The following is a 26,562-nucleotide window of genomic DNA, read 5'->3' on the forward strand; positions in this document are numbered from 1 at the left end:
GTATGTAGGGAAGGAACTAATTTATTCAGATGAAAATTAATTTCCCACAACAAAGCTTTATATTCAGCTGCATAAAACATAAATATTTTGCTTTCAGTATGCCAATCTAGAAAATTAAAATAGAAGTTTGCAGTTTAATGCTGTTGGATAGATTTATAGCTCTGCTGTGACACATTAAGGAACTGGGATTGCAGCTCGATAACTGTCGGCTCATATGGGAGACTGAGGAAGTCATAGATTGGAGCTACAGGGAGGGAGTCACTCCCCAGTTTGCAGGTGGCAGGTAACTGGGTGACTGTCAGGAGAAAGAAGGGAAATGGACATCCAGTCTGGAGCATCCCTGTGGCCATTCCTCTCAATAATAAATATAATGTTTTATATACTGTTGAGGGGCATGACCCACTGGTGGGGAGCCACAGTGACTGCGTCTCTGGCACCGAGTATGGCACAGAAGAGAAGAGTGGTGAAGAGGGATTGCAGCTGTAAAAGGACGAGCCATAGTGAGAGGAAAAGAGACAAGATTCTGTGGACACAATCTGAAAGTATGTTGCTTCCCAGGTGCCACGGTCAGGCACGTCTTGGATCGGGTCCATGGCATTCTAAGTGGGAGAGCGGGCCACCAGAAGTTTAGGTACATATTGGCATCAATGACACAGGTAGGAAAGAGAGACTTAGGTAGGAAGCTGAAAAGCAGGACTGCCAGGGTAGTAATCTCTGGATTGCTGCCTGTGCCACGTGGCAGCGAGGATAAGAATAGGAGTGTTTGGCAGATGAATGCATGGCTGAAGAACTGGTGCAGGGGGCAGGGGTTCAGATTTCTGGATCATTGGGATCTCTTCTGGGGAAGGTATGACCTGCACAAAAAGGATGGGGTATACATGAACCCAAACGGATCCAATATTCTTGTGGGCTAATTTGGCAAGGAGATGGGAAACGGAGTGATAGGCTGAGGACGGGGCAGTTGGTTTAAAGGAGAGGCAGTGAGACTGTTGGCAAAGACAGGCTGATGATAGGTAACATTGCACACAACAGGTTGAGTTTCACTGTAAAAGGAGGACAAAATCAAAAAGGCTGATGAATACCAGACTGAATGTGTTATATTTGAATGTGTGCAGTATATGAATAAAGGTAGATATACTTGTAGCACAGTTACAGATGGGCAGGAATGACATTGTGGGCTTCACTGAGTCATGGCTGACGGAAGATTATAGCTGGGAGTTTAACATCCAAGAATACACTTTGTATCAAAAGCACAGGCAGGTAGGCAGAGGGGATGGAGTGGCTCTGTTGGTAAAAAAAAAGACATAAAATTCTTAAAAAGAGGTGACTTGTGATTGGAAGATGCAGAATCCTTGTGGATAGAGCTAAGAAATTGCAAGAGTAAGAAGGCCCTGATGGGCATTATATACAGGAAATAGAAAAAGCATGTCAAAAGGGCAAAGTTATGATAATTATGGGGATTTCAATATGTAAGTTGATTGGGAAATATCAGGTTGGTGCTGGATCTCAAGGGTGGGAGGGATTTGTAGAATGCCTACAAGATGGCTTTTTAGAACAACTCATGGGTGAATCCATTAGGGGATCGGCTATTCTGGATTGGGTATTGTACAATGAACTGGAACCAATTAGAGAGCTTAAGATAAAGGAACCCTTATGGGATAGTGATAATAACATGATAGAAGTCACCCTGCAGTTCGAGAGGGAGAAGCTAAAGTCAGACGTATCAGTATTATCGTGAAGTAATGACAATTACAGCGGCATGAGAGAGCAGCTGGCCAAAATTGATTGGATGGGGATACTAGCAGGGATAATGGCAGAGCAGCAATGGTTGGAATTTCTGGAAAAAATTCGAAAGGCTCAGGATATCTACCTCATAAAGAAGAAGAAGTATTCTGAAGGCAGGGTGATGCAACCATGGTTGACAATAAGTCAAAGCCAACATAAAAGCCAAAGAGAGGGCATATAATGAAGCAAAAATCAGTGGAAACTAGAGGATTGGGAAGCTTTTAAAAACCAATAGAAGGCAACTAAAAAGTCATAAAATGGGGACAGATGTGAGCTAGCTAATACTATTAAAGAAGGTACCAAAAGTTATGTAAGGAGTAAAAGAGAGGTGAGAGTAGATATGGTATGCTGAAAAATGATGTTGGAGTACTGGGGGACAAGGAAATGGCAGATGAACTTAATAAATATTTTGCATTAGTCTTCACTGTGGAAGACACGAGCAGTATGGTGGAAGTTTGGAAGTGTCAGCCATGCAGAAATGAGTGAAGCCACCATTATTAGGGAGAAGGTGCTTGGGAAACTGAAAGGTCTGAAGGTAGATAAATCACCTGGACCACATGACCTACATCCCAGGGCTCTGAAAGAGATGGCTGAAGAAATTGAGGAGGCATTAGTAATGATCTTTGAAGAATCAATGCATTTTGGCATGGTTCCAAAGGACTGGAAAATTGCAAATGTCACTCCACTTTTCAAGAGGGGAGAAGCAGAAGAAAGGAAATTGTAGGCTAGTTCTCCAACCTCAATGCTTGGGAAGACGTTGAAGTTGATTATTAAGGACATGGTTTTAGGGTACTTGGAGGTGCATGATAAAATAGGCCTTAGTCAGCATGGTTTCCTTAAAGAAAAATCTTGCCTGACAAATCTACTGGAATTCTCTGAAGAAGTGACAAGCAGGATCAACAAAGGAGAATTGGTGCAAGGTACATACTTGGATTTTCAGAAGGCCTTTGACAAGGATACATAAGGCTATTTAAGACAGAAAAGGTACTAGCATGGATAGAGCATTAGCTGATTGGCAGAAGCAAATAGTGGGAATAAATGGAGCCTTTTCTGCTTGGCTACTGGTGACTAGTGGTATTCTGCAAGGGTCTGTGTTGGGACTGTATCTTTACATTAGATGTCAATAACTTTGATTTACAGAATAGATGGATTTATGCCCAAGTTTGCAGACAATACAAAGATAGGTAGAGGGGCAGGTAGTGTTGACAAAGCAGGGAGACTGCAGAAGGACTTACAGGGATTAGGAGAATGAGCAAAGAAGTGGCAGATGGAATACAATGTCAGAAAGTGTAGGTTCATGCACTTTGGTAGAAGAAATAAAAGCATAGACTATCTTCTAAACGGAGAGAAAGTTCAAAAATCTGAGGTGTAAAGGGACTTGGGAGCCCTCGCACAGGATTTCCTAAAGGTTAGTTTGCAGGTTGAGTCTGTGATGAGGAAGGCAAATGCCATATTTGCTTTCATTCTGAGAGGACTAGAATATAAAAGCAAGGATGTAATGTTGAGGCTTTGTAAGGCATTCACTTGGAGTATTATGAACACTTTTGGGTCTCTTATCGAAGAAAAGATGTGCTGACATTTGGGAGGGTTCAGAGGAGCTTCACAAGACTGATTCTGAGAATGAAAGGGTTATCGTATGAGAACCGATTGATGGCTCTGGCCCTGTACTCATTGGAATTCAGAAGAATGAAAGAGGGATCTCATTGTAACCTATTGAATGTTGAAAGGCCTCAACAGAGTGGATGTGGGAATATGTTTCCTATGGTGGGGCAATCTAGGACCAGAGGGCACAACCTCAGAATAGAGGGGAGTCTCTTTAGAATGGAGACAGGGATGAATTTCTTTAGCCAGAGAGTGGTAAATCTGTGGAATTTGTTGCCGCAGCTGGCTGTGGAGGCCAAGTCCTTGGGTATATTTAAGGCAGCAATTGACAGATTCTTGATTAGTCAGGGCACGAAGAGTTATGGGCAGAAGGCAGGAGATTGCGGATGACAGTGAAATGGAACAGCCATGATGAAATGGCGGAGCAGACTTGCAGGGCCGAATGGCCTAATTTTGCTCCTATATGTTAGGGTCTTACGGTTTTTTTGAGTTAGTCATTCGTAAGGGCCAAGGAGCTGCTTTAGATACTGTGACTGCAATACAGTTGACTTAACTTTCTCTAGCAAGAGAGTAAAAGGTAAATCTGATACTATCTGTTAAACCAAATTGGGACTACGAAGATAAAGATGTTGGGTGAGGTTGATTGAGCTTAACGTTGATGTCATCTGAGTGTTTCAAAACAACACTCACCATTAGACCCACTCCTTCGACAACCCACGGAAACAGATTTCATGCAAGAGTTTGTCTTACAGATATGTATTTGCATTTTAAAAAATGTAAAAAAAATCAAGCCTTTTGTGCCATTTGCTGCATGCTCCATGGATTTTGAATTGTGATGCATGTCTAGATCTGTGTTTGATCTGCTCTGTGGCAAGACAAAGGCAAAAGCCTTGAATGGGGATGGAGGGAAGCAAGATAAGAGTGGAAGGATGCATTAACTGGATTGTGTTGAAACAGGACACAGCCTGCGCTCAGCACACCCCTGCTTCTCCAATCTGGATGTGGAATGCAAATATTACCGGGGCTCTCTGTTCCACTGAGTCCTTTGCGAAGATCTGGACAGAGACTAGCCTGGGGCTGGTGCAGTGCAAAGATCTTGTATGAAGTGCCCCAGACTGGTTTTGACAAAAGGTGAGGCAGAGCTTCGAATTCTCTCAATGTTATTTTATTATTCTTCAAAAATCTCTGATACTCTGGGACATTTTAAAAACATGCAATTAGTTATTTCAAAAACTACCAGAGAAAGTTCAAAATACAAGTAAACAAACAATTAGAAAGATTGGGACAGACCTTCAATTAACTCTGAGAACACTAGCTGCCTGGCCTTGGATAATGCAATTTATTCCTTCATGGTCGTGGGCAGAGCCTTCCACTGGGTGGCCAGCTGCTGTTGCATTGGCACGGCCCACGTGCAGTATACCGTCCAACAATCCTGCCACTGTGAAAGACCACTTCATAGTTCGGCACACGTCACAGGTGGTGAAATCCTGTCCCTGTTGGACCTCTGTTTATTTTCTGATCCTTAGGGTCCTTCTGGGAGTCAGGAATGAAGAGCCTTAATTCCAAGATTTCAGTTTATTTTAGAGTGCAAACAAATATACAAGTACTAAGCAAACTAAATAATGAGCTGAGAAACGATGTTAAGAGTTGAATGAATGCGGAAACAATGGAATAAAGAAGAAGCCACGATGGCGCCTCTGAAAAATCCATCAGTTTTATAGATAAGTATCCTAGATAGGGAATAAACTAGCTAATAATTAAAACAGTTACATCATGTGGGCTATCTGCTAATAATTAGCCAATGAAAAATCAGGAAGATGATAAGACATTAGTTTAGCTGCTATACTTCTTTCAGCCAGTGAGTGTGAAAAATACAAGTTTGTTAAAAAGCACAAACCTTATAAAAAGTATTATTAGAAGTGTTGGTTTCCTACACCCAAATCCTCTGGTTCACTGTCTCACACTACAATTTGAATATTTGAAAGTGTTTTGACTTTGATGGGTACATAAAAATATATAAAAAAACACCTGGGAACTATTAAAAATAAAAGTAATATTTAAAAAATATATTAAATTTGGCACAAGCTCAGAGGGAAGACTCTCCTCATCTGAGAGTTAAGTTGCAAAACTTGTGGAAGTCTGTGTTGATCTGAAAGACTCCACTGAAGCCCTCCACTGGCACCGTGCATGACAACACAGTGGAAGATGCGTTTAAAAGTTGCTTTGCAGGTGAAGTCTCTTTGTTTTGAGTGTCAACCACCGTAGCAGCATAGGCGTGGAACTAGAGCCATCTAAATGTTGCTTTGCAAGTATGGACTTGTTTAAAAGGAGTGGCCATTAAGGCAAGACCTAAGAATAACAAGACTTCCAGGTCTATCTGCTAGTTCTAGACTCAGTGAGTGGGCAATGTCCAGGACGGCTCACCTTGGAACAGATGAATAGTGGGTCCACTCAGGACCATTGTCCCATCCAAGATGATTATACCGATGCCATAATGCTGATTTTGCAATGCATTGTATGCCTGTGGAAGGGCCTATGGGGGAGAAATTGTTGCCCTGATTACCTGTATTGAATGAGTGTGAGGATATTGGCTGCCGATTATGTTCAGTCTATACATTCATTTCAGCCGGCTTCAGTAAAACAAAATCTGCGAGGTGAATGCAACTGGTGGGAGATATGAAGAACTACTGCCGGCTGGAGATAAATTTCTCTTGTTACATTTCACTTATGCGATATTTAGAGAAACAGGCTGTAGTTGCCAACAAATTCAGTAAATATCTCTCTGCAGAACATTTTGATGGCTGAAATTAGAACCAAATGAAAAAGTTGTGGTAAATAACACTGATCCTTTTCAAGGGAAGCATTTTGGCAAATGACAATGACATTAAGGACAGATAGGTGAGGGTGGATTAAGATAAGAAGAGACTTAAATCCAATTCAAACATATACAGTAGACAGAGGTAGGTAGTGTGAATGGTCTGGTATATTCTATTCATAGAAGCAGGAGTCATATTTTCATTTATCATGAAATGTTAACTCTGATTGTCTCTCCATAGATTCTGTCTGACAGAATTTCCATATTTTTTGTTTCTATTTCATTTTCATTAGCAGTTTGCATTGCTGTGAATTTGGGTAAATCTACGTACTTTGCATTAAAGCATGGCTTTCTACCTCTTTCAGCAATGTAATTTAGTGTTTTAACCATTTTATTAATTCTCCCAAGAGACTGTGTACTGCAGTATCAACGAGTTTGAAAATGAATTAAAAGTAAATGATCAGCAAAGTATTCTTAACTATCTTTGACAGTTTTTGAGCAACGCGTTTCGAGGTGGTTTGGTGCAGTTTGTCCCCAAAGAGCTCCGGTGAGATACCCGGAAGAGTTGCTGAGAAGATGGAAAGCAACCGTGGGGGAAAGGAGATAGCTTCAGCTAAGAGAGCAGCTGAACGCGAGGTGGCTGCTGGTGCCGTGACTGGGGACGGCAGCAGGAAGACCCTGAAGAGCAGCGAGTGAGTAAAGGACCAAAGCTGCAGGCACCGACTGCGGGAATAACAGTGTTGGCGCTTGAATATGGGCGGTGCAGGAGGGGAGGAGTGGAGGGTGTAGTAAAGGGGTGGGTTTGTGATAGGGCGGTAGGTCTGGGAGGGGAGGGGAAGGGAAGGGGATGGGCAGCGGTACAGTTACAGATGGGTATGGGTGATACGGAAGGAGGAATGGAGAAGGTGTAAGAGAAGGGTGCATGGTACCGGAGGAAGGAGAAAGTGATGCGGGGAGTGGGGGTGAAGGGTAAGGTAGAAAAGAGTGTTGTATAGCACCGATGGGGGTGGTACAGTGACAGGAAAAGTATGGGTGATATGGGGTGAAGGAATAGGGGGAGGAGAAGAGGGGTGGTTCACCTACAGGAGGGGTGGGAGAGAGCAGTGAGGGTAGGAGGGTGACTGGTGCTGAAGGTGGGAAGGAGGAAGGGTGAAAGAGTAGGAGTGGGTAAAGCAGGGGTTGACTAGTGTAGGAGACCCAGAGGGATGCATGATACAGTAAGTGGTTCCTTTTGATGACTTACACTGTTTATCTTGAGTGTCTTAATAAAATATAAAACCTATAGCAATTGTGCCACAAGACTACTATTGGCTCCCAGTATGTTTTGCCAACCATACAACCCTTTGAAACCTGTTTTTACTCAACGTTTTCATTCAGTGTCCATGTTCATTTCCTGTTTAGTCAGTTGATTGGCACTAACCTTGAAGCCAGTCTAATTAAGATCAGTTAATTCAGCAGAGAACTGAATTTGAAATCTTGTCACCTTTTATTAATAAATCACTTAAGATTTAATTCAGTGTGAAATTTTGCGGCCCTGATGTTGTCATGTAACAAATGATTATTTTGCACGTCAGTGTGTAACTTTGTGCAGCTTAAATTTTGAATAACCAGAATGATAATTGCTTGATATCATACCATTGATACAATTAAAAAGGGATAGCCACTGAGGAAAACATCTGGTTGTGAAATTAAAGCATTTTGTTCAAAATTCACTTCTTTAAAAAAAAGAAAGATGTAACATCTGAATCCTCTCAGTGATATTGTGTTTCTCTCATACATCTAAAATATAAGATGTAACGCTCCCCAACTCTTCCTGCGCTAAATCGATGACCGCATTCGTGCTGCTTCATGTACCCATGCTGAGCTGGTCAATTTTATCAACTTTGCCTTCAGCTTCCACCTTCTCCTTAAGTTTACTTAGTCCATTTTTGATACATCTCTCCCCTTTCTCGATCTCTCTGATTCCATTTCTGGAGGCAAACTGTTTACCGATATCTTTTATAAACCTACTGACTCTCACAGCTTTCCTGACTATTCTACTTCCCACCTTGTCACCTGTAAAAATGTCATTCCCTTTACTGATTTCCCCTGTCTCCACCTTATTTGTTTCCAGGGTGAGGCTTTCCTTTCCAAGCATCAGGGATCTCTTCCTTCTCCAAAGAACAGTGTTTGCCTTCCTCTGCTCCCTGGACATCCATGCTAACCCCACCTTTCATTGGCCTTAAGAGGGATAGAGTTCCTCTTGTTCTTGCCTAAAACGCTCCACATCTAGAACATCATTCTCCAAAATTTCTGCCATTTTCGAAGGCGTCCTACCACCGAATACATCTTTACACCCCCCCCCCCCCCCCCACACACACTCTCAGCTTTCCAGAGGGATTGCTCCTTCTGTGGTTCCCTTGTCCATTTTCCCCTCCCCACTAACATCCCTCCTGGCATTTATCCCTGAAATGTTCAGGCTCCAAACAGTTAACACTTCACCTGTCAGTCTGTCAGGATCATCTGTTGTACTGAGTGCTTCTAATATGGCCCCTTCGACATCAGTGAGATTCATTGTAGATTGGGGTACTGCTTTGCTGAGCAGCTTCATTCCATCTGCCACAAGCTGGATTTCCTGACGGTCACCAGTTTTAATTTCAATCCCCATTCCCATTTTGACATGTCGGTCCATAGTCTCCTGTATGACCATGAAGAGGCCACTCTCAGGTTGGGGAAGCAGCAACTCGTTCCGTCTGTGTGGCCTTAACTCAATTTCTTTAACTTCCAGTAATTTTTTGCCCCAACCCCCCTTCCCCGTTCTTCCATTTCCCACCCTGGCTCCCCTCTTACCTCTCCTCTTCTCCTCACCTGCCTGTCACCTGCCCCCGGTGCCTCTGCTCCTTCCTATCTGCCAGGGTCCACTCTCCTCCTATCAGATATCTTCTCCTTCAGCCCTTCACCTTTTCCACCAATCACCTCCCAGCTTCTCACTTCACTTCTCCCCCACCTGCCACACTTCCCCCTCACTAGGCTTCACGTCATCTTTTAGCTTCAGCGCTTTACTCTCTAGAGAGAAGGACGATGAGAGGAGACATGATAGAGATAGACAAGATATTAAGAGGAATAGATTGAGTGGACAGCCAGCGCCTCTTCCCCAGGGCATGATTGCTCAATACAAGAGGACATGGCTTTAAGGCAAGGGGTGGGAAATTCAAGGGGGATATTAGAGGAAGGTTTTTTACTAGGAGAGTGGTTGGTGCGAGGAATGCACTGCCTGAGTTAGTGGTGGAGGCAGATACACTAGTGAAATTTAAGAGACTACTAGACAGGTATATGGAGGAATTTAAGGTGGGGTGGGGGATATATGGGAGGCAGGGTTTAAGGGTCGGCACAAAATTGTGGGCCGAAGTACTGTGCTGTACTATTCTATGTTCCCCTCCCCCCACCTTTTTCTGGCTCCCTCCCTTCCTTTCCAGTCCGGATAAAGGGTTTTGGCCTGAAACGTAAACTGTTTATTCCTTTCCTTAGATACTGTCTAATCTACTGATTTCCTCCAGCATTTTGTATGTGTTACTCCAGTTAATTATGTTCCTGGTATAGTCAAATGGCATATCCAATAAATGAGCTTTTCTGTTTATTCACGTGCCACGTGTAACACGTAAACACAGATTTTGGTATATTGTGAAAGATCATAGACTTGCAATTTGTCATGCCTGCATGTCTGTCTTGCAGAGTTGCTCTTAGTCCAGTGCAGCATCAAGTTGAACACGTGATCCAGTATGAAGCTCCTCCACTTCCCAGTGAGTATCCGTAACTTCAACAGAATGGCGGCAAAGCACAGTAATTTTTAATGAATGACATAATTGCACTAAAACATTAACAAGAGATTGTATTTGTAACCTGTTTTTGTTCATATAAAATCCACTTGAAAAACAGTGCTTATTTTGAGTATTACCTGAAGTAAAGAAACCTTCATTACTTTCCTGTTTGTTGCAACCATATTACCTGATAAACTGTTAAATATTCAGGTGCAGTGAACATACTGTCTGAATTGAACTGCTGCAAGAACATCTGTATGCTTCAGTTATATCGGTGCTATCAAGTACCTTGTAAGAATTTTTGATTTTCTAAATAAACGTATCTGATCTGTTGAATGTTTATGTACAGTATGTTTAGTGTTTGGAGTGAGCTCTTAAAATGGTGGCTAAAACGTAGGATCTTGTATCTTTGTTTCCTTCTCCCTCTGTCAGTGACTCTGTCTCAAAGTCACATTACAAATTGTGGACAACAGTGGAAATGTGACTCAAATCTCAGGCTCCACGCAGGAGTTATTTGTAAGGAAGAAATAACCTGCTAGCGATTTTAACATTAATGAAGTAATCTTATGATGAGGTTTAGTGAATTGTTTTGAATAATAACGATGCTAGGCATCAGAACCAATGATTTAGAATAGATGGCTTCTTTGAATTGTATCTTAATATTATGTAAATAATAACTAGTTGTATCCGTTACTTGAGTGAAGAACCAGATTGAAATAGTTGAATAATTTGATTTGTAATGGGTGATAGTTTGAAATTCTCTTAAATTAGTTAAATATTTTCCTGATTATTAGATAATCTATACTTTGTCCCTTCTTTTTACCAATCTGAAGGGGCCTGGGTCCATTCTTCATATCATTCCCAATGCACGGCCTCTTGTCATCTTTTACCTTCATCCCCAAGTTTGTGAAGAGGTACGTCCAGCTGTAACGCATTACAGCTTTACCGCCCCTCTGGAACAATCTGCATTTCACCACGTCAGACCCACGTGACCACAGTAAGCAAGAAGCCCATGCAAACTCCACAAGGACAGTGGCCGAGCTCAGGATTGAACCTGCGTCTGTGGCGCTGTGTGACATCAGCACCAGCTATGCCTGCTCTGTGCAGTGGATGTGATTTGCTTAGAAAACTTGGCTGAAGGTAAGCAGGAGAGATGAGGACTAACCAATCAGGAGGGACAGATGACGGGGGTATAAATACTAGACCTGCCCAGGCATTATGCCTGATGAAGGTGGCAGAGTTTTGTCATTGAAACATTGATTTTAATCAGTACTTGTACCTGGCTGGATGTCCAAGAAGAATGAATTCATCATATACGCTGGGAAAGCACGAGATCCTTTTTCAGAAGAGATTCTGTATTTGGGGGAAATCCAGGGTAACACATACAAAATGCTGGAAGACCACCATTGGAGGAAATGCTGGAAGTCAGGCAGCTCTAGGGTTGATGTTTTGGGCTGATATCCTTCATCAAGACTGGAACGTAACCCTTACACCAGCTGCTGTGTCCTGGTGGCATTTGGGACAAATCTCTCCAATCGGAGGAGCAGAAACAGGAATATCTTGAGGAAATCCGACCTGTGATGGGAATCCACGTGTTGTGAATTTCTGAGCTACTTGCACCTGGAATATTGTTGTCTTTGACTTTGTTTAACTGGAAGGTTGAGAAAATGCATTTTTCTTCTAGGCTGAATATATTCAGCTCGTTTCATGAAGTAAGATTGTATTCAATCGACAAAAGAAACTTTAATATTGTATGGGCAATGCCTAAAGCCTGGTTCAAGGACATTGTGATTGCAGGTCACCTCATCCTGGTCTTGATGTACTGCTATGATTTTTAATAAATCTTTCTAGTGTTTAAGGTGTACTGCCATGTGTAAATTAGAGATAAGGCTCCTAATTGTTTTGAATTCTTTGTTACGTGTAGGCTTTTGCTACGACCCTGACACCACTGCACCAGTCAGCTTTTACATTCCGTCCTTCGAGCAGCTGAAATTGTGGCAACCCTCTACTCAAGACGATCAATTCAACAGAGCGGTTATCCCCTTGGCTCCACGACAGCCTCCCCTGCAGTGTAATCGGCCAAGGACGCTGGTCTGTCATGATATGGCTGGTGGATACCTGAGTGACAGGTGCGTCTGTAAACACCATGTCCGGCCATTGGCCTGAGAGTGAGGCAAAACACTGTGTGTAATTCACTTTGCACTGTTTTATAGTGAACCCAAGCAATCTGTCCCTTAACACAAAAATGGATTGTTATGGTGGTGTTGATAACATTGGTGATTTTATATTAATGTGCATGACTAGCATGTAGAGTCATAAAGCACTACAACACAGGCCCTTTGGCCCATCTAATTAGTACCAAACTAGTTCCATCGACCACATCTGGACCATAATCCTTCATACCCCTCCCATCCAGGTACTTTTTCAAATTTCTCTTAACTGCAGCTATTAAACCCGCGTCTACCACTTCCGCTGGTAGCTCGTTCCACACTTTGTCCACAGCGTGAAGAAGTTCCCCCTCAGGTTCCCCTTAAATATTACACCTTTCACCCTTAACCTCTCCGTCTAACCTTACACAACCTCAGTTTAAAAAAAAGCCTGTTTGTATTTACCCCATCTGTACCCCTCATTGTTTTGGTATACCCCTATCAAATCATTCTCCTATGCTCCAGGGAAAAAGTCCTACCTCATTCAACCTTTCTCTATAAGTTGCGTCCTCAAGTCCCAGCCATGTTCTTGTAAATTTTCTTTCTATCTTATTAATATCTTTCATGTAGGTGATCAGAACTACATACAATACTCAAGTTTAAGTTTAGTTGTCGTTCAACCATACACGAATTCCCAAGAATACAGTCCCATGAATACAAATCAGCATTACTCCAGGGCCAAGGAGCAAAACACAGTATCAAAAATCATATACAGTATGAGTCGTACACAGCAGATATAAGATGGCAATAAGATACAGAAATATAGTCCAAGTCCTTGAGTCTATGAATGCTGCAGCAGTCTGTAGTCAAACACAATACAGCGTACCTTCTGCTAAGCAAATTCTGGGAGGCATCACTGATGTCACACCGCTTTGTCTCTGGCACTCTGGTGGAGTGCTGGGCTTCGATGACTCCTTTGGGATGGCTGCAAACAGGTGATACTGTGGTTTGTGACGTAGTCCTCACGTTCGCCAATAAACCAATGAACTGGACTTGCAATTTTCCACACTACCCATCTCCAGCAGGGTCTTGCGATTTGGGAAAAAAAAACGTTTAAAAGAGTTAATAGCACCTTTTGTTGATCCTGTAGAAGCCGCTGTGTCAGAGCGCGCTGCTCTCTAACTGGAAGTCCTGATTAGGTAGATTCTCCAAATTTGCGTTACCAACGTCTTATACAGCTTCAGCATAACATCCCAACTCTTATTCTTAATGCCCCAATTTATGAAGGCCAATGTGCTAAAAGCTCTCTTTAGAACCCTATCAATCTATGATGCCACTTTAAAGATATTACAGATGTGTATTCCCAGATCCCACTGTTCTATTGCAATCCTCAGTCCCCTACCATTCACTGTATCTTAGCTAAGATTTTTCCTTCTATTTAAATAGATACATGTTTGTGTGTAAGTATGAGTTTTGATATGTTCCCCTTAGTAATTTATCCCGTGGAATGTTGGTACCTCTGGCAAGGCCAGGAGTTATTGCCAGTTTTTAATTTCCCTTGTACTGAATGGCTTCTGAGCCACTTCAGGAGACAGCAGGAGCCCTATCGAGGCCAAGCTGGGTAATGGTATAGTTTCAGTCCAAAAGGAAATTGTAAACCTGATGGATGTTTGTGGCAGTCTGGTAAGTTTCTAATCCTGATTATTAATATAGCTTTTCTTTATTTTTAAATTAATTAAATTTAAAGTTTCTAATTGTGGTGGTCCGATTCGAACTGCTGCTTTGTTGGTCCAGCCCTTGGGCTTGCTAGTCCAATTACATGCATATCGTGCAACAATTTGCAATGAAATAACTTTAATCTTGGAATTAGTGGAGAAAAGTAGGCAGTTAGTATAGTCTTACTGCGCAATGGCTGAGAGGAGTATTTAGAGCGCACCTAAGTGATATTAATAATGAACATCGTTGAAGGGAAGAGTGCATATGTTTTTCGCTTGGGATAGCAGAGGAGGTGGTTTCTATCAGGATAGAGTTTTAAAAGGGCTGGAGCAAGCGGAAATAATTTATCAGTGCTTTTCCTTTTGAGGAGAAATATTGGATCTGTAGGTCCTTCAATGTAGGAATAAAGACAAAACTAACTGCTTGTGAGTTTCTTTTTCACCTGAAGAATATAAATTTTTCTCTATACTTTCAAGAACTGAGTAAAATAATCTCCTTTACAGAAGGTTCAGACTTTGCTGATTTACCTGTTGATTTTGTAAGGGACCTTTTTACACACACAGCATTTCTGTGACCTACTTTCTTACCTTGATGTGCAGCACACAGTGACCTCAGCAGATATCTTCCCTTGCCATTTCTGAGCTTCACTCACTAAACAGTTTTTTTTAAATCCAAACAATGTTTTGCCTAATGGCCCAGAATTTCAAAGATACATTTCACCCAGAGCATACTTCATTCTTGGAATACCTTTTTAAGAGCTGTTTTTAAAGTGTAATCTTCATTTGGATTCTTCAGGCAAGAAATACTAATAAATTATAACTAGAATTTTCCTTGATAGGCAATAGTTACAGTAGACTGTCTTCAGTATCGAGTTTTGGCAATAGATGGAGAAAAATACCCATGTTGTCATAGAGTCATAGAGTACCTTTGGCCCATCTGGTTTATGCTTGCCTGGTCTTCAGCCCGATCCCGTCTACCTGCACCTGGATCGTAGCCCTCTATGCCCCCCCCCCCCGAATACTTCAGAGCCTTACCATAAGACACTTTGTTTTACTTTGTTTTTGTCCTTCCAAAGTGCAACATCTCACACTTGTATGAAGTCAATTCCATCTGCTATTTTTCAGCCCATTTTCCCAGCTGATTGTGATCACACTGCAAGCTTTGACAGCCTCCCTCATTGTCCAACACATCCCCAATCTCGGTGTCATCTGCAGATTTGCTGATCACATGTGCCCTCCCATTTGTGCTGCTGCCACTTACTTTGAAAAGGAAGACAATTCTACTTCGTTTTAATCCATGGTAGAAATAGTGTTACTTGCTACATACTGTAGCTCCATGTTATCAAGCAATGCAGTTATATGTTCAGATGCAGCATCATATCCATCTCAGATTTTCTCTTTCAACTCCTGATAGTTTTGGTGCTAACACATTGCTTTGTTTTCAGGTATATACAAGGCACATGTGATGAGAATCCTTTCATCTTTTACCATTGGATGTATATAGACATCTTTGTATACTTCAGTCACCACATGGTGACCATCCCACCAGTCTGCTGGACCAATGCTGCACATAAACATGGTGTTGCTATTCTAGGTAAATACGGATACATTTCACAACTAAAATGAAGCCGTGCATCACTTTGCCATAAAAGAACGTGTTTCTCAATGTGAAGACAAAGGACTTGCAATTAAATGGCACCTTATTGAGCTGTATTTAGTACAAGTATAATCCATTCAAAATGTGAAGTTGAGAACAATGGGTTCCCATAGAAAGCCACTTCTTATTTTTGTTGATTGGTGGATAAATAATAACCACAGGATACCAGGGAAAACTTCCTGATTCTTCAAAATATTTTTGTGGAATCGTTTCTGTCAAAGGAAGAACAATAAGGCAATTCCTCCTAATTGGGACACAGTCCCTGCGAACTGAGTGTAGCATTAGCTTAGATTTTTGAGCTTAGAAGCTAGAGTGTCACTAAAGTTGGTCCAACTACCATTGAATTATGACTGGAGTGGTCCAGAGGGAATTTTTTTCTCCTTTGATGTTTAACTTATTTTAATTGCTGTCTTCGTGACCTGGAGTGCAATCTGTGAACCATTTTCAATGCAAACATTGGGTTGAAAGTTTTAATTTCTTTCCCAACTGACTGTAAATACCACTGAATGGTTCTAGTTATCTTCTCTAGATCTCTTGTGCGGTACTTATTTTGATTTCTAATTTGGGAAAAAAAGCATTATTCTACTATTGCAGAAGTAATAATGCATCTCCATTTTAGTTAGTTATGCAGATTAATACAACTTTAAACATCTTTGCCCTGTGGCTAAGCAGGGAAAATTATTAATATTTTGAAAGGTGAAGTATCCTTGTGTTTTGGTTACAGGAACTTTCATCACAGAGTGGATAGATGGGGCTGCAGTCTGTGAGGCATTCTTGGAAAATGAGGAGTCTTTCTGTGCATTGGCGGAGAAGCTTGTGAAGATTGCACTGCACTTTCAGTTTGACGGATGGCTGATTAACATTGAAAATAAATTGAGTGTGAGTAAAGTGATTTATTCTGTACCAACGTTGCAAATGGGCTGGTGCCACTTTAAGCTAGGCACCAAGGAAAGGGATTCAATCAGTGGCTGTTGACCAAAGATGACAACTTTGCTCTTACTAGTATTTAGTTGATGGCATTTTCTGTTCATTTAGTGCCAGGCATCAGATAAATGATGTGGAAGGTTTGTGCAGGGTTGCGTTGAAGACGATATAGGTAGAGTGTGGTGATAATGGGTGCAGACTTTAACTTTGCGAGCTTACAGTAGCTGCCATCATAATACGCAGCTGTGCAGACTATCAGAAGTAGACATCCCTCCCAGGTTTGTGCATAGAGATACAAGAAGACAAAAATGAATTGATAGCCAAGAGCTAATGTTTAGCCAGGATGAGCAATAGCTTGGTTAGTGACAACACAATTTTAGGAAGTTCTAAAGAAAGAAAAGAAATAAGAGGTTACTAGAGGGGAGTTCGGAGTGTGAAATCAAGATGGCTGACACTGGGACAACGGAGGGAGGAAGATGTTCAAGGAGGCCAGAAATGTAGGCTTTGGCTTAATGTACAAGGAGTTGAAGGGAATTACAAAACATTGGGGGGGGGGGGGAGGTAATAAGAGACAAGATGATGGAAGGTAAATAAGGAGCTAACAATGAATGGCATTGGGAACTGAATAAGAGAGAGGCTGTGTGATTTGTGAGGAGTTGAAGCTTAGGAAGTCTGGCCCTTGAAGCAGAGTAAAGGTTTCCTGCAGTGAGGGGGATGGAGCTTATTTTTTGGCTGCTATGCTATGCCTTCCGGTAGTAGCACAGATTTCCAGGCAGATTGAGAGCAAGCTGCCTCAAAGCTTTATAGCCAAGGAATTACATGCAGATGCCAAATGATAGGGTTTAAAAAAAACTTGATGCATAAATATTCTAGTTAACGATTTAGCTATAAATATCTGGCTTCTGTCAACAAATAGGATGTTTGTATTTCAACTTGAGCTGGTGTTCACTCAAGAGTCTGTTATGTACAGAAGGGTATGATGCTTTGTTCCTGTCTTGTTCCTGCCTGCTATAGTCAGCTGAATTCCTTCCAGGATATTTTGAGTCGCTCTCTGGGCTTTAGTCTCGTTGTTGCTCGTGGTTGTCAATTGAAAGCTTTGCGCTGCAGAGCAGATTTTTAAGAGGCAGTCAGTTTTATTGAAGGGGATGTTTATGATGCCATTAGTTTGGGAGGAATTGGTACTTTTATTTATAGTCTGTAGTTTAGTTCTCAAAATACGGTGTGATTTGAAAAAGTGACGGGAGGTATATTTTAAAAGAAATCAAGCGCTGGTTGAAATTCTAGACCCGGCTGTTGCTGCAGCTGTTGGATTCTGTTGTTTTGTTTGCTCTTGGTGTAAGCATTGTGCTTTATTTCGTGGGCTGGATGGAGGGATATTATGAAATCCTAGAAGATGTGTCATAAGGCCATACGACACAGGAGCAGAATTAAGCCACTCGGGCTGTCGAGACTGCCCTGCCATTCCATCATGGCTGATTTATTACCCTCCTCAACCCCTTTCTCCTGCCTTCTCCCTATAACCTTTGGCACATTATAGGAGGGTGATACAGGAGGCTATTTGGCTCGTTGTGCCTGTGCCATTTGCAAAAGAGCTACCCACTATTATCTCACTTTTCACCACTAGATTGAAAGTCGTGCAGGAATGCACATAAAGCTACTTGTTTAATATGATGAGGGTCTTTGGGTCTGTTGCTCTGTTGGTTAGTGTGTTCCAGATCAACACAATGCTCTGGGTGGGGAAAGATGAACTATTCTGTCCTCTCATCCTTAATAATGATCTTACATCTTGGCTTGTGACCATCGAAGGGAATGTGGTCCTTCTCTATTTACTCTATCCTGGCCCTGAATAATTTTATTCACTAATTACGGCTCCTCTCAGCTCTCTCTCTTCCTATACAAATAAATCCCATTTAATCCAGTCTTTTCGTGGAGTTTGATGTCAAATGCCTGACCAGAATTCATGTGGACTACAGCAACCACAGTGATGTCATTGATCCTCGTTGTTACCCCGAAAAATTCATTCTAGTTAGGCCGACGAGTCCACCCCTTTATAAATTAATGATGGCTGTCCATGATAAATCTGTGCTTTTCTAAATGAAAGTTTCTACTTCCACTAATTTGCAATTAAAAAGCAAAGAACTGTAGATGCTTGTACCTGAATCATAATAGGAAATGCTCAGTGGTATTGGCAGCATCAGTGGAAAGTGCACTTGTCCTTATCAGCAGAATCTTGGTCTCTTACTCAGAGTGTTTGCAGATCTGTAGTATGCTCCTAATAATGTGTGATTACTCCTTTTATTTGTTCTTCTAGACAAGCCAAATATCACTTGATAATCCTTATAGGATATCATTTCTTTTTACAGCTGTAATTATTATTTAGACTAATTCTGCCAGTATCTTCTGCCTTGTCTGTAAACCAAGATGGTAACCAGGTATGTCCTGCCCTCCTTTAAGCTAATTGTATTACAATGGGACTGGATGAAGTTCAAGTTTGCTGTCATTCAATGGTATGCATGTTTACTGCCAAATGAAGCAACGTTCCTCTGGACCAAGACGCACAAACCGTGCATATAACTCACACACAAGACTTGAGGAAATATTACCACAAATACTTCAACAGGTAATAGAGTTAAAAAACAACTAGTACGACACTACTGGCGCTTCATACATGGTGAGACCTGTATGGCCTGGGGAGAGAAGCTGCTTCCCATCTTAACAGTCCTTGTCCTAATGCTGGGGTACCTCCAGATGGTAGATTATTGGACGGATGGCAGGGCTCATTGACAATGCTAAGGCCTCTGCATATACAGCATCCCTATGAATATCTCTGATGAATGGAGGAGAGATGCCAATGATCCTCTCAGCAGTCCTCACAATCTTTTGTAGGGACTTGACTTGTGGTCAAAAGCCTTGCAATTCCCATACCAGACGGTGATTCAGCTGGTCAGTGCACACTCAATGGTTCTCCTGTAAAAATTGGTTAGAATGGGGAGAGGGGTGATGGAGCCTCACTCACCTCTATCTCCTCAGCAAGAGGAGAAACTGTTGTGCTTTCTTGTCTAAAGCGGTGGTGTTCAGGGACCAGTGAGATTGTCCATTATGAGCACTTCCAGAAACTTTGTGCTCCAAATGCTCTTCACGGAGGAGTCATTTATATGAAGTGAGGAGTGGTCAGTTTGCTCCTTACTAAAGTCCAATATCACCTCTTTGGTCGACCATGTTGAGACTCAAATTGCTGTGCTTACACCACTCAATCAGCCGCTTTGGCTGCTCTCTGAATGCCGCCTCCAGGTCGTCGTCGATGAGGCCAACCGCTGCCGTGTCATCAGCGGATTTGATGATTCAGTTTGAACTGGATCTAGCAGCGTGAACAGTGGGCTGAGCTCACTCCCTGGGGGGGGGGGCGGTGGGGGGTGTCACTGGTGCTGAGCGTGATGCAGCTTGGGGATAGAGTGAAGTGTGAATGTTAATCGTGAAGGCTACAGTTCAGGAATTGGTGAAGAAGGCACAAATCAAAAGCATCTGCAGTCTCTGTTGTGTCGAAAGAACAGAAGCTACTTTCTCTTTTATTTTGGCGAAGGACCACTGGCATACCTTGCAGCACGGAGCTTATTGTACATGTCAGCCTTAGCTCAACTGGTAGAACTTGTGTTTTAAGTCAGCAGGCTATTTGTTTAAGTTCTACTCCGGAGACTGGAACTTAAAAACTCAGACTGTCACTTCAGCGGAGATCTGAAGGAATGCAGCACTCTTGGATGTGTCGTCTTTTGGTTAAGATGTTACATTTTTCATTGCACGTTAAAAAAATGATCTAACCCTAATTGAAAGAAGTATAGAATAGTCATGCCCCATGCCATGGCAAGTTTTTAACCTCTCAACCAGCATTAGAGAATACATCGTCACTACACAGAAGCATGTTTTGTGCAAATCTGTTGCCACGTTTGTGACACTGAGAATATTAGCTGCATCTCAACAATACTTCCATGTTTGTTAGTTGCTCTCGTAACACTCTGTGAAGGACATGAAAGATACAATATAAATGTATTCCTTTGTTTCTACAGTGTCTTGTTATAAAAGGTTTGGCTCAGTAGTTTTCATTGTCACTACTGAGTCTGAAAGTTAGGGATTAAATTTCTACTCCAGTACCAAGAACACATGATCCTTGCTGGCATGCAGTGCAGAGCGATTGGTGGGCCGGTCTTTTAGCTGAGATATGGAACTCCTGGAGAGGCAAAGTTTTGAAGAAAAATTGCTGTCCAAATGTGCTGCTATAATTTATCTCCCAGTTAGTGAGATACATGTATAAGTAATTTAAAATAGCTTCTTTGGCCATGTATCTCACTGTTGGTTGCATGAGCTAGCTGCTGTATTTCTTGCATTAAATTAGTTACTCTTCACTCTAAAGGATCGTAAGCTTTGATAGAGAAAGAAAGTACAAACTAACCCAAATTCTTTTCTGTGTTTATCTAGACATGAAACAATGGATGAGCGATTAATTACTATGCCTTTTGAATTGTGCCCAAGTTTGCCGTAAAGTTGTATATAATCTAGTGGTCTCAAACTTGAACTTGCTGTACAATTTTAATCGACTTTCTGTCTATCAAAATCCTTGGTGAATAAGAATTAGAATTTTTAGAAAAGAGATTTAATGCACTGAACCTGAATATAGCAGGCAAATGTATTTAGTTAAGTTCATTCGTGATCTTTTGAATGATGGAGTGACCTTGTGATCCATTCCTTCTGTTCCTTGTGCTTTTTCAATGCTGGCATTTCAGGTTTGGATTCTAGAACTGCATTACCTGTTTGATGTTAATGAATATTTTTACTTGTGCTTTGAAAACTCATCCTGCTTTATGTTGTCTGTTAGCTCCTTCTGTGTGGCACTGGCAGAGGAAAAAATAACTAGTTGTTTCCTAGTTGACCCACTGAGATCCTCCAGCAGATTGTTTGTTGCTTCAGATTCCTGACCCTATGAGTTTTTTTTCCCCACAGCAGATTATTTATTGCTCCAGATCCCAGCATTGTGAGGCTCTTGTTGCTTCCTTATTTGGAATCTTTGCATCCCGATCGTTGATCTCCCCAAATTAATAGTCTGCAGGCAATCATGACCCAAATTGAGTCCTACAGCATTAGCAATTTACATTAGAATGAATTGCATGTCCCAGAGTTCATGATTGCTATTCTTTCCCTTACTGAGCAGTGACTGGTATTATTAGAATGTAGTCCAATAAAATAAAAATACTGATTAAATGGATATCAAATAGTCTCCAATCACACTGACAGTCATAACAGCTCTGAGTAGAAATTTCATACATAGGGATACAGCAGACCCAATTACAGTTTAATAACTGGAGTTTTGTTTTAATAACTGTGCCACTGTTAGCTCAGCTTGTGTTATTTACCAGAGATGTCATTTATTTTAAAAGTCTTGGCGTCCTTGTTTAATAGGAGCCCCACTTGAATGGCGAGGGTGGAGATGCCGAAGGAGGTGCGTGGTGCTCATCCCCTCCGCTAGCAAGTAGGTCATCCTTGGGTAAGGTGCAGTACCTGCTTAGCCCTCACCCCCCACCCCCCCAGATCAGGGTCACATGAAACCATGGGAGCAGCTGGTGCGTATCACAAGTCCTGGTTATGCGGCCACTGACGCCAGGCAGACAACCTCTGAAAAGTATTCATGATAGCTGAGGTCACCCGTCTTCTAAAGACACTGCCCAGAAGAAGGCCATGTCAAACCATTCTGTAGAAAAAGAATTGCCAAGAACAATTCTGGTCATATACCATGATCACCCATGTCATACGACACGGCACATAATGATGACAATGATCTGTACTTTTATTTTAAAAAGCTACTTGGTCATTACAAAGTTCAAAGTAAGTTTGTTATCAAAGTATATATATGTCACCATATACTACCTCGAGACTCATTTGCTTGCAGAGATTCACAGTAAAACAAAGAAATATAGTAAATTCAGTGAAAACCTACATGGACAAATAACCAATGTACAAAAGAAGAAAGACTGCAAATATATATAAATAGTACCGAGAGCCTGAGTTGTAGAGCCCTTGAAAGTGGGTCCATCGGTTGTGGAATCAGTTCAGAGTTGAGGTGAGTGAAGTTATCCATGCTGGTTCAGGAGCCTGATGATTGAATGGTAATAACTTTCCCTGAACCTGGTGGTGTGGGACCTGAGGCTCCTTTACCTCCTTCCCAATGGTAGCAGTGAGAAGAGAGCATGGTCTGGATGGTGGGCATTCTTGATGATGTGTGCTGCTTTCTTACGGCAGCAGCACGCTTTGTAGATGTGCTTGGTGACGAGGGCCTTGCCGGTGGACTATCCACCACTTCCTGAAGGCTTTTCCAATCTTAGGCATTGATGTTTTCGTACCAGGCCATGATACAACCAGGCAGGATACTCTCCACAGTGCATATATAAAGAAGATTGTCAAAGTTTTAAATGACATATTTAATCAGCCCAAACTTCTAATTAAGTTGAGGCTTTGGCATGCTTTCTTTCTAATGACACTTACATGCTGGTCCTAGGACAGATCCTCTAATATGAAAACACTGAGGTATTTAAAGTTACTGGCCCCCTGCACTTCTAGTTCTCTGTATCTCCGGTTTCTTCCACCTGTGATCGATAATCAGCTCTTTGGTCATTTTGACTAGAGAATCCAAAAGGTTAATTTAAAAAGTAATGCTGTGCTATGCGATACAACAGTCAATGTTCTACAGCAGAGCTGTTAATGGAGAAACAATGTTCCATGCTGAGAGCCCCCCCCCCCCTTGCTTATCTCATTGCCTATTTGGAATGAAACAAGTCTGCAGTACACAGTAGGAGCATAAACTTGAATAACATGAAACAGATGCGACGGCCCTTGTGTTGCATCAGTTACAGTACTTTCCCTTCTCAAAGCTTTCACTACTTTTAAATACCCAGAAGTATACTTGAAGTTCAAAAATGTAATAGGAAGTCTTGAAATCCATTCTTGGTTCAGGCAGATATAATCATGCAGCAAGGGAGGTCCTAGAGAATTTATGGTACAAAGTTGCACACTTTCAATTCCAAAATATTTAGTATCCTTAAGAAACCAATGAAGTAAACTAAGAGATTAGCATGCATGTCTAATATGATTTTTTTCTACATATTTCAGTCCATTGCAGTAAAGAATATGCCCAAGTTTCTTCGCCATCTACGCACCAGGATGCAGCAAGCTGTTCCTTGGGGCCTGGTTATCTGGTATGATAGTGTGTTGGAGACTGGTGTTCTTCATTGGCAGAATGAGCTGAATGAGCATAACAGGTAAGTGACTGTTCTGGGAATCATCTGTATAAGTGTTAACTTGCTGCTGTACTAGCATTTGATCATTATCTTGTACAAGTGTTCCAATAGTTCTACGTCCTGTCTGACCTATCCCCACTTAGAAAAGTCAATTTTGATTTTGGCCTGAATCAAAATGCATCATGATCTGTACAGAGCATTGTACAAAATATAAGACCATGAGGCATTGGAGCAGAGTCAGGCCATTTGGCCTGTCAAATCTGCTCCACCATTTGATCGTGGTTGATCCATTTCCCTCTCAACCCTGTTCTCCTGCCTTCTCCCCGTAACCTTTCATGTCCTGATGTTCAAGAATCCATCAACCTCCACCCTAAATACACTCAATGAATTGTCCTCCACAGCTTTCAGTGGCAACGAATTCCACAGATTCGTGGCCCCGAGCTAAAGAAATTCCTCCTCGTCTCCATTCTCGAGGGACGCCCCTCTGTTCTGGTCCTAGATTCCCCCACTATAGGAAACAGTCTCTCCACATCCACTGTATCTAGGCCTTTCAATATGCAATAGGTTTCCATGAGATTTCCTCCCTCATTCTTCTAAATTCCAGCAAATGCCATGAATTAGGGGTTGATAAAATAAAATTTTTGGTTGCGTTATCCAAGATTTTGTATGCTGATTCAGTTTTGGTGGGGTAAACCAAGTGAAACCTCTGTAAAGTCTGAGTTGTGTGTTCTGGGAAATCTCTCTGCACTGAAAGAGTGAAGCATGGAACACCTCACAATGGCATCCATTGATATGCAGCTTACGCCTAGATGTACCTTCTGGGATTTTTATTTGTTCAGTGAATTTAATCAGCTACTTGCACAGAAATAGATTTTGGAAACATCTATGGAGTCTAAATCTGTATGCCATGAAGGGGACCTCCCTAGACAGGTTAAGGTAGGTTCTCTAAATATATTATTTACCTGACTTTCCCATTTGAACTAGATAGTTGATATAGAGAGGATGTTTCCTATCGTGGGAGAGGGCCCAGTCTCAGAATAGATGGACGTTCATTTAGAACAGAGATGAGGAGGAATTTCTTTAGCCTCAGGGTGGTGAATCTGTGGAATTCATTGCCACAGACGGCTGTAAAGGCCAATTCATTGGATATATTTAAAGCAGAGATTGATAGGCCCTTGATCAGTCAGGGCATCAAAGGTTAAGGGGAGAAAGCAGGGGAATGGAGACAAGAGGGATAATATATTAACCATGATGGAATGTCGGAGCCCATCCGATGGACTAACTGGCCTAATTCTGCTCCCATGTCTTACGGTCGTGAACAGTAACAGCTTTTACAACCCACTCCTTTTCTCTAGCCGTTTAATCTCATCCAACAAACCTTCCCAATGCACTGATTATAAATTCCCCATGCATGCACTCAACCTAACAACCATGCAGACCAAAAATCAGTTCAAACCCTTAATCTTTTGACTGCAGATCTTGGGAATGGCTCCAGGCCTGTTTGGTTTCTTTTGCCTACTCTGTATTGCACTATACAGTGCACTCAGCAAATAGCTGTTTTCTGTTCTGAGCTTTTAGCAAAATAAGCCTTTTGACAGCAGTGATTTAGGAGTGTAGCGGCAAAACTAATCGAAAATCAAAACAAAACAGTTGCTGCTCGCCTATGACCGTGTTATTCCTGTGTGACGTGTCCACAGCTCCAATAATTGCTCCAAAAGTCGAGCCCTGTATTTGATCCTTTATTAATAATTAGCGAACACACAGTTAAGCATTATTAAGTGTTTATCTCAGCAGTTATCAAAAGATATGACCTCTGCCGGTCCCAAGCTAGTAATGCCACAAAATAAGCAAGAATACATAACCTATTCCCTTCACTTTTAGCAACCCCCCACTCATGTGACTAGTTACTATAATAAATGTGTAACGCAGAATGCCAAGCAGATAGCAACAGATACATGGCTCTGACAAAGAGCAATATTTTTGTTTGGCTTCTGGACCTTTTGTAAGAGGTGATTGCTTGTGGAAATAATTTATAATACCTTGGGCATAAGTACAATAATTGAGGCAGAGAGTCTGTCACAACATCCCTGTGTTAATAGCTGTGATCGTCAGAATCTCTAAGAGATTGAGCAGAACTATACAGTCACCGCTGTGAAATTTACACTATATTCCTTCAGCTGCCTTGAAGAAACAATCTGTATGAGTATTAACAATTTAGATAGATGAGGCTCAATTCTTAATAGAACCAGATTACTGTTAAGGTTGAGCAGAGAAGTTTTAAAAAAAGACCAGAAGAATGTTTTACCATAGGTAGTTTGAAAAAAAAGAATGGTTTTATCACACTAATCTTGTAGAATAGTACAGTGTGGGTTGTTTCAAAGGGGATTGAGTTTCAAAAACTCATTCAGCTTTGCACAATTGTACTTTTGGTGCTCCAGACATTTCATTTCTTGTTTAGAGTTTTCTTTGATTCCTGTGATGGTATTTTCCTGAACTATAATTGGACGGAGCAGCATCTCGAGCGAGTGACGGCACTGGTGGAGGGTCGTCATGCTGACGTCTATGTTGGAGTTGACGTGTTTGGCCGAGGAGAGGTTATAGGAGGAGGGTTTAAAACCAATCGGGTAATGCTCATTTTAGAGTTCTATTCCAATGTCTTATTTAACTTTCCCCCAGCATTTATATGCATTTGAAAATATGTTGCTATATTTAAATGAATTTGCAAACTAGACATGCAAATATCTGATTTGTATGATTTGCTACACACATCAGAAAAAATATGCCAGTAGTCTTATACTATTTTTAAATTCAAAGATGCCTATTTCAACTTGACATTCTAT

The 26,562-nt window shown here is 41.6% G+C and overlaps 1 protein-coding gene across 2 annotated transcripts in view; it reads left to right on the forward strand.

The window, feature by feature from the left end:
- The first annotated feature begins 6,763 nt into the window (after positions 1-6,763).
- engase (endo-beta-N-acetylglucosaminidase) overlaps positions 6,764-26,562 on the forward strand; it is a 72,607-nt gene continuing 52,808 nt past the window's right edge. Inside the window, exons 1-7 of one of the 2 annotated variants that reach the window (XM_059948609.1) lie at positions 6,764-6,894; positions 9,914-9,981; positions 11,924-12,128; positions 15,307-15,455; positions 16,243-16,397; positions 23,595-23,743; positions 26,181-26,346. In XM_059948609.1, coding sequence (XP_059804592.1) covers positions 6,779-6,894; positions 9,914-9,981; positions 11,924-12,128; positions 15,307-15,455; positions 16,243-16,397; positions 23,595-23,743; positions 26,181-26,346 — 1,008 coding nt within the window. In that variant the 5' untranslated portion in view covers positions 6,764-6,778. Of the gene's footprint in view, positions 6,895-7,269; positions 7,420-9,913; positions 9,982-11,923; positions 12,129-15,306; positions 15,456-16,242; positions 16,398-23,594; positions 23,744-26,180; positions 26,347-26,562 lie in introns of those variants that run through there. The other variant, XM_059948610.1, reaches the window with a different exon arrangement.

Source organism: Hypanus sabinus, chromosome 23 (genome assembly GCF_030144855.1).
Source record: "Hypanus sabinus isolate sHypSab1 chromosome 23, sHypSab1.hap1, whole genome shotgun sequence".
In the NCBI taxonomy this organism is placed as follows: domain Eukaryota; kingdom Metazoa; phylum Chordata; class Chondrichthyes; order Myliobatiformes; family Dasyatidae; genus Hypanus; species Hypanus sabinus.